This window comes from Microtus ochrogaster, unplaced genomic scaffold (assembly GCF_000317375.1).
Source record: "Microtus ochrogaster isolate Prairie Vole_2 unplaced genomic scaffold, MicOch1.0 UNK2, whole genome shotgun sequence".
Taxonomy (NCBI): domain Eukaryota; kingdom Metazoa; phylum Chordata; class Mammalia; order Rodentia; family Cricetidae; genus Microtus; species Microtus ochrogaster.
This window is the reverse complement of record NW_004949100.1, coordinates 10,866,499-10,874,616: the sequence shown is the minus strand read 5'-3', so window position 1 is coordinate 10,874,616 and position 8,118 is coordinate 10,866,499. Positions and strand designations below refer to the sequence as shown.

Sequence of the window (8,118 nt, the reverse complement as noted above, 5' to 3'; positions counted from 1 at the left end):
GCGGCGGCGGTGGTGGGCGCGGCGGGCCTGGCGTCCATCTGCGACTCGGACACGGACCCGCGCGAGCTCGAGGCGTTCGCCGAGCGCTTCAAGCAGCGGCGCATCAAGCTGGGTGTGACGCAGGCCGACGTGGGCTCGGCGCTGGCCAACCTCAAGATCCCAGGCGTGGGCTCGCTCAGCCAGAGCACCATCTGCAGGTTCGAGTCGCTCACGCTCTCGCACAACAACATGATCGCGCTCAAGCCCATCCTGCAGGCGTGGCTGGAGGAGGCCGAGGGCGCGCAGCGTGAGAAAATGAACAAGCCCGAGCTCTTCAACGGCGGCGAGAAGAAGCGCAAGCGGACTTCCATCGCCGCACCGGAGAAGCGCTCCCTCGAGGCCTACTTTGCCGTACAACCCCGGCCCTCGTCGGAGAAGATCGCCGCCATCGCCGAGAAACTGGACCTCAAAAAGAACGTGGTGCGGGTGTGGTTTTGCAACCAGAGACAGAAGCAGAAGAGGATGAAATTCTCTGCCACTTATTGAGAAGGGTGTGAGGTGCCGGGTGGGGCAGACTGGGGAGCTGAGGGGTGTGTTTCTTCTCCTCTGGCCTACTTCCCCTCATTTAGAGTGTCCGTTATCCTGCGTGCATTTGGGGAGACCCTTTTCTTCCCATATCTTCAGCCCCACTCTGCACCCTGCCCCAGCCATCCCCCAGCCCAGAGGACCAGGGGTGTTGGATGTGGAGAAAGTATGGGATGACAGGAGAGAATTGGGGGGAATTTGGGTGAGCAGGGCGTGGTGGGAGGGAAGAAAAGCAAAGACTAGAGCTGGGGGTTTGGAGGAGCAGGATGGTTCTGGGGACTAGGGTGGGGGAAAGATGGGGGAAAGAACTGAGAACGAACCGTTTTCTTGACCAGAGACACTGATCAAAATCATCTGGGGACCAAGGAACTATGTACAAAGACAAAACTACCAACCACCACCAACAAAACAGAACAAAACACAAAACCCTAGACAAATGAAGAAGGGGTGGGGAGAGACAAAGAAAGATGCTTTAGAAACTGAAGTCCGGGGGAGGGGGCAGTATTCTGCAGCTTCATTTGCCCCAAAGGAAGAGAAAAGAGCAATAGCATTTCTACCATCGCCCCAACTCCGCACACACAAGTGAGTCATAAATGAAAACCAAACAAGCCGGAGCGTGAAATTCTGGATAGGAAACTAGCTGTTCAGTGTTTAATTTGCCCTTCTAAAATCTCACACCCATCCAGCCATACCCTCTTTGATTTATTTCTTTTTCCAAAGAGATTTCAAGGCTTCGCTTCAGTTCAGGAAGGCGCTGGAGCTTAGCTCAAAGGGGTTTGGGAGGCCGGCTGGTTGCTTACACTGAACCTTCTTTTTCCAGGAGCCCGATGGCCAAAGTCCTGAGGCCTAGTGTTGGTCAGGTGAGACTCTTTAGGCGACGAGAGTCTAAAAAAAAGAATTAAGCCCTCTGAAATAAATGTTTTATTCCGAGATAATTAATAATGACTACAGTATAATCTTTCTTTTTTCATTTTTGTTCCTGTATTCATGAACAGATTATCTGAAAATATTTTTTTCCTCTCAGCCCCACTTACAAAACTTTACCTTAGCTGGCCCTTTGCTTTTCAGTCCGGATTCAAACTATCCGCTGACACTCGTTGCCATTAATTTAAACAGAATGATAGGATGACAAACCTTAGGAGAGAAACTTCCTCCCGTTTCCAGTTTTCTCCACGGAATAAGAGTCATCTTACTTTTTCTAGGTCCCTTTTCTCCCCCTCTTGGAGATCATGAAGTGGTTGAAAAGTTCAGAAGTTTCTGCTTTCATTTGGGGGCAGAAGTTGGCTGTCAGATCACCTAAAATCCCAGAAGAGAGGAAGACATTTAAAGATTTAAAGACCCTCTCTCCTCGCCCTGTTTGTTTCAAATAGGTCTGCACTTCCCTGGGGGAAAGCAGAGTGTTTGTTTCCTTCTTCTTCTTCTTGTTGCTGTTGTTCAAGGATCATTTATTACAGGGCATAAATGTTGAGTTGCAAAAACTTTAATTTGCACTATGAGTTTCCAAAATAGAAAATCATGTATAGTATTTCATACTAACAATCCAAACTGCTGATGGATTTAAAAAAAAAAAAATGAGATAGAGAGTGAAGGTGGTTTGGTGAAACTCCTGCTTTGTGTACAAGATATTATTTGGATCTCATATGGAGACGGTTTGTTACTATCATTTAACCGTAAGTAAAGGTGAAAACAGAACAAACGAGGGGGGGGAACATGACCGATTAACAAGACTGAAACCATGCATGATTTGAAAGGTGCAGAAAGAAATACGATTAGGTCTCACTCTGGTTAGGCGCTGTTTTAATTATGTTGTATATCATTGATACAGCACAAACGTTCTATGCATTTGAAACTGAGCACTAAAGTGGGCTAGCTTTCTGGTAGACCGTTTTTTTTGTGGATAGTGTGATTTCACAGTCTACTGCCTGTCTCCACGGAGAACACAACATTATTGTAAATATTTTCTTTCGTGCACAGGCTCACACAGTGGTTACAAACTGCCAGTGTTAATCCTGCAATGTCTCACTAACTGATCCTCCTGTCCATGCTATGTCTGCAGAGCTTTCTCCTTGGTTGTGGCTTTGCTTCCCCCCCCCCCATCAGAACCATTTCTGTACGCCAACATACAACAGGGAGATGTGTCCCAGTACACTTACAAATAAAACATAACTGAAAGAAGAGCCGTTTTATGATTCGGGTGCATTTTTGTGTTTACATTGAGCCAAGTTCTGGTAGAGCTGTTCAACAAATGAGACACAACAACCAAAAAACACCAAACCAACCAAAAAGCAAATAAATAAAACCTTAGCCAAACAAATTAAAAACAAACGAGAAGGGAGAAGAAAGGGACATCAACACATATGAAAGGATCATGAGATAGTTGTTTTTTTTTTCTACATCAGAATTAGCTTTCAGATAACTGGTGCTCTGAGTAAAATGAATTACTTGCCCGTTTTTTTTTAAACCAATTTTTTAAATTTTAATTACAGAAACTCTTAAGCCACGGCACTCTGCTTGGAGTGGTGATGGGAAGTTGTGAGTAACCAGGCACCTGAAAAGCATTTAGTTGAAGGTCAGGGATCTGGGGTTTGAATGTGCTGTCCTACTCAAAAACACTTCTAAAAAAATGTTGTAACTAAATGACTTTTCGTTGACAGTTAATAAATTCTAAAATTATCCTTTGATTTGTCCAGATAACTTGTCAAATGCTTCTCTTCATTTAGAACATTTTGCATACGACTTAATGCTCCAGAACGAGAAGAAATTCTCTATTTTTGGTGACCTGGGACTAGATCAAATGCCAAATGTACAAACTTTCTTAGTAGCTGGGACTATATCCTCTAAAGTCATCCTATTTTAGCTAAATCTTTTTAATTTCACCGGCATATCTGTGAAAGAAAAGTGATGTTCAGAAAAGAATAGTACATTTTAAAAAGGTGTGATTTTAAACAGTTGTTAATATTTTAAAAAAAACACTAGAGGTATTTTTAAAAATAGATCTCTTCCATCAAAATTGATTTGTTTCTGTTATTGCCTTGAAATATCATCAGAGTTTCTAATAAAATACATTTGTAAAAGAACACATTATTTTATAGAAAAGTATGACCAGATTTCATTGTTGGAGATCCAGGAATGAACAAATAAAAAGATTTACAAAGGTTGTTTTTCTAATAATCTGCTCCAACAGAAATGTTGCAGGCATACACATTTGTATTATATAATAATGGATAATGTATGTATTGAAAATTTAAGCATTTGTTTTGTATTAAGTAAATCCTTTCCCAGTACAAAAAAAAGAGTATTATGTTAATAAAACATCATGAAAACGCATTGCTTTGCAGGGTTTCCTAATTTATGTAGTAGGAAACCGTGCAAAGCAAAACAAAAAAAAGTTTTGCTTTCTGGCGAGTGGATGTATATATGGCAGGAAGGGATTATAAGACTCTTATGTGTCTCTTTTAACTCTCAGCCCACGGATAATTTTAAATCAAAACTCCTGAAGAGATGTCAAAGGTTTGCTGATCTGTGGTTGTTTTGGTTTTCAAAGTTCCGAAAGTCCAGCATATTTATCCTAAGGGGATTTTCTCCTGCATCTGCTAGCGGGTGGAAATAAAAAATGTGTGATTCTGAAATCCTAAAGAACAGAAGTTTCAGAGGGTAAGGAGAACTAGGCTCTGATTCTGTTTTAGATTCTTAACACACGCAGCAGCAAAGGGAGAGAATGTGCATTAAAAACACCTGCCACAGTAATGCTACCTTCCTCTTAAAACTGCTTTCCTTACTCTTCGTGGGGTTCTGCTTTTCTGTAGATCCAACAAAGGATGGCCTCAGCATCCATCAGCTAACTTCTGGATAGATTTTTGTCTTATGCGTGTTCTGAAATTACTCTCAACCTCAATTATAACCTGTTAAATAAACCTTAGGCACCCACTGCCGTGATTGTATCGGTTTTTACTTTCTTATGATGATAAGATTGCGTGGGTCCAGTTCTTATACTTGGTCTCGCAGGAGGAGGACCCAGAGCAAGACTCTGAAGGTGTCAAGTCCCAGTCCTAAGCTCCCATTCACCTTTGTTGTGTCTTGGCCTCTCCACTTGACTGCCACCTGCCCAAACACCCCTATTCCATCTTGCAAATTGGTGGGCTTTTCTTATTTAGTGTTTCAAGTATAAACAAGAGCTTTAGACGAGCTAAAAACCGGGTTTTCCAACCATACTCTAAGGGTCTTGATGGCCAGAGGGGAGGTGACGACCACAATTATACTGGCTAATGTTCTACCATCACTGTCATTGCGACACCAGTCTTAGCCACACGGGAAGAGCCACATAAACCTCGTCGGCTGTTTCAAAGGGGGCCACCAGCCTAATTGATTTTTTTTTTTAAGCAGCTGAAATCAAGTTCTCGTGGGGGCCTCTCTTTCACCTGCGAGATAAGCCTTGTCGCAATAATTACGTTATTTAATATTTGATCAAACCTTCGCGCCTCTGCGACTTGAGGAGCGCAACACGGCCGCAGTCCAGCCGGGCACGTGCGACGCGGACGCGCGGCCACCCCACTCAGGTTGGCTTGCCTTCTGAATAATTCATGGCCTGAGAGTTCTGGAAATTAATAAAATGAATGATAACAAGAAGCTAATTAAAAACTTTCTTAATTGTTGTCAAGTCAGCTTGATGGGAAACAGCCTTGGGTGACTCCATCCTTAAAAACCGGCGGGTTGCGGAGGGTGGCGCTGGCCGTCCAGAGCTTCTCCAACTCCTTGTGGCTGCGGAAACTGCTTGCGGGGCTGTCTGCTCCTCGGTAGCTGCCTTTTGCAGCCCACCCGCTTAACTTTCCACTCCTGGGCGGGGAGGTGCAGTTCCGAATCTTAGTAACAGGGCCAGCGTTTCACCTAGCAGGGGTCCCGCCTTTCCCCCCCACCGACGCGAACTTCTTACTTTCCCTTTGCAAAGCCCTCCGAAGCCGGGGTCCAAGAGCCGCCACGTGCTCGGCTTTTCGTCTATGGCCAAGTGACCTTAGTGTGTACTGTGTGCTGGCCTTCACCCCCCAGCCTAGATAGAGACCCCGAGCCCCAGGTTTCTAGCGGCCCGCCCAACAGCAAGCGGTCCGGGTCAGCATTCAGCCAGGCACCGCAGGACACGAGTGGGTTAAGAGCCCAAGGCCAAGGAAACCCGCGCGCGTGCGCACAGGTGGCCACCGAGTGCTGACTGCGGCGGGGGTGAGTCCGGGCGGACGCTGAGCGCGTGGAGCCTGGCGGGGGGGGGGGGGGGGAAGCAGACTCCGCACATGCGCACTGAACGCGCCCCGGCCCTTGCGGGAGTCAGCTGCGATTCCGGTTTTCAAAATTAGGCGCTGTCAGAGGTCGAGTCCCACTCCAAAGTGTCTTTGAGGATTTGGTCTGAGTGAAAAGGGAGAAGACTCAAACCTTATTTTGGTTAAAAATACTCTCGACATTCCAAGTTGCCTAAGTCAAAAGTCAGCTAAAGGATGCAGAAGTTTCAAAATTGGTTTTGCACTGTTTTTTTTTGTTTGTTTGTTTTGTTGTTATTTTAAAGAATTGGATAAATACCATCTGACATAGGCTTTTGTTTTGTTGCCAAGACGCAACTTGACCAATGCCCTGCTACCAGGGCGAATTATTAGACTAGGGAAGATTTATACCTGGGCGAAAGGATTGGGCTGTTAAGGTTTTTGACCTGCGGAATTCGGTGAAATCTTAAATCAAAGTGGAAGATTTTAGGTTTGAGAGAAATCGCCAAAGCCCCTGCGTTCTCCCTCGGATTCCCGGGTGCAATGAGGAAGTGCGCTCCGGCTTGTCTCCGTGGGAGGTGGCCACCCGGAAATTTAAAGAGAGGACTAGAGGATCGGGTGAAGGGAAGCGGAAGGGACTGGCAGAGCAGGCAAAAGGTGAAATGGAGAAGAAAGAGACTGCGTTTTTACTGAATAAAACGAATTACAAGCGAAAGTTTGTTTAATAACTCCGACGCCTAGCCTCAGCACAGCACAATGTATACAAACTTCCGTAGACGTGAATCAGAATAAAACAAAACGTTGACAATTTCCAGCCGCGGAAACTCACTTGCACAGGTCTCTTCTCCCCCTCCCGCCCCAGCCAAGTGTTGACAATAAACATTTAATGAAGGCAGAGACCTGGCCGTCTCCAGACAGTGTCGGAATACTTTAAGCAGACCATTAGCATGGCTTCTTCTACTTCAAACATCGCGCGGCACAGTCTTACATTATTAAAAAAAAATTACAACGTGTGAGATAAATAATCCGTTCATAAGGCTATCTTAAGCGGTCTGCAGGAGTTCTGATGCCCCTGTACTTACTAACAGAAACTAACTGGTTGTAGATTACTCGCGCTTAAAAAATGTTAAATACAGTTAATGCAATATTAATCGCCCTTTGGTGATATAAAATGCAATATTTTCAGGCAGCTATTGAGCTTTTCCAGTGGAAGAGCTGATGAAAAGAGTCACAGCTGAATAGTGGAGAGGAAAAGCCTGGTATTTATTGCTTTTGTTTGGCTTTTGGCTACAGAGACAGGAACCTTCTAATGGGGTAAGGACATTTATTTTATCTGCAATCTATCGCTGAGAGAGCAGGGGCGGCAGATGGGGCTGGTGCGGTATTCACAGTGTAATTTAGAGCAAATCCTAATAACTAATAATGATTTATGTTAATTTTGATCATCTATGCGACTTTACCAAATCGTTGTGAAAATAGAAAGAAAAAGAAAGAGAAGCTAAATGCGAAGAGGGCTCTGAGGCTCACTGGTTTGGGAGCTGGCGTCCTGGGCTGCGCAGAATCTTAACCTGCATTCTGTTGTAGCAGCGGAAATGTAGGTATTCGAAAAGGCAGGTAGGGTACCTTTGACAGGGTCCAGAAATGTTTCGACCAGGCTAAATCTAAATTTGAGATTCTTCTCAAATCTACTGAGAATGTGAAGCCTTTGAGCGACATGCGCTCTTCACCCCAGTTTAAAACAAGACATATGTTTCAGTTGTTTTGTTTGCCTATATTAAGCTATAAAGAATCTCATGTGAGGGTGGGGGAGTTTTGGGGACTGGGAAAAGCGGGGAACAACTAACTGTGCGCTAAGCTAGGGTCTTTCCAGAGAGTCGTCTTAGTGGCTAGGTTTAAAGTGAGTTTAAGCATGGTCAGCAGTCTGGAGCGCACACTGACAAGCCTCACCTAGAAGTTCTTTAAACTCAGTACCAATTCCTGATCTTTATCTTCTGACACTTGTTTGCCAACATCAACTTAGGGAAAGCGTTTTGGCCTTTACCACCCATCTCTACCTTCCTCCTAGAAATCCCAGGTTTTTAAACTTAAACATGTCTCTTCTCTCTTGACTCCCTTGGTCGAGGGGCACCGGAACAAAACCCCGGGGGCTGCCAAGAGAAAGCAGGTTCTTCACTGAAACCGGACCGTTTTAGGCTACCGTCCCAGCAATTTTGAAAGGGAGGGTGCGCCTTGCTCCTGGCAATTTACTTTCTCGGTTACCTTTTGTGGATTTTAACGCCTCGGGGCTATAGTTTGAAAGTGAAACAGCTTC

General features: G+C 44.9%; 1 protein-coding gene across 1 annotated transcript in view; it reads left to right on the top strand.

Annotated features, from left to right (window-relative positions):
• Pou4f1 (POU class 4 homeobox 1) overlaps positions 1–525 on the top strand; it is a 1,991-nt gene extending 1,466 nt beyond the window's left edge. Inside the window, exon 3 of the mRNA XM_013353096.1 lies at positions 2–525. Coding sequence (XP_013208550.1) covers positions 2–525 — 524 coding nt within the window. The remainder of the gene's footprint in view (position 1) is intronic.
• Positions 526–8,118: the final 7,593 nt, after the last annotated feature.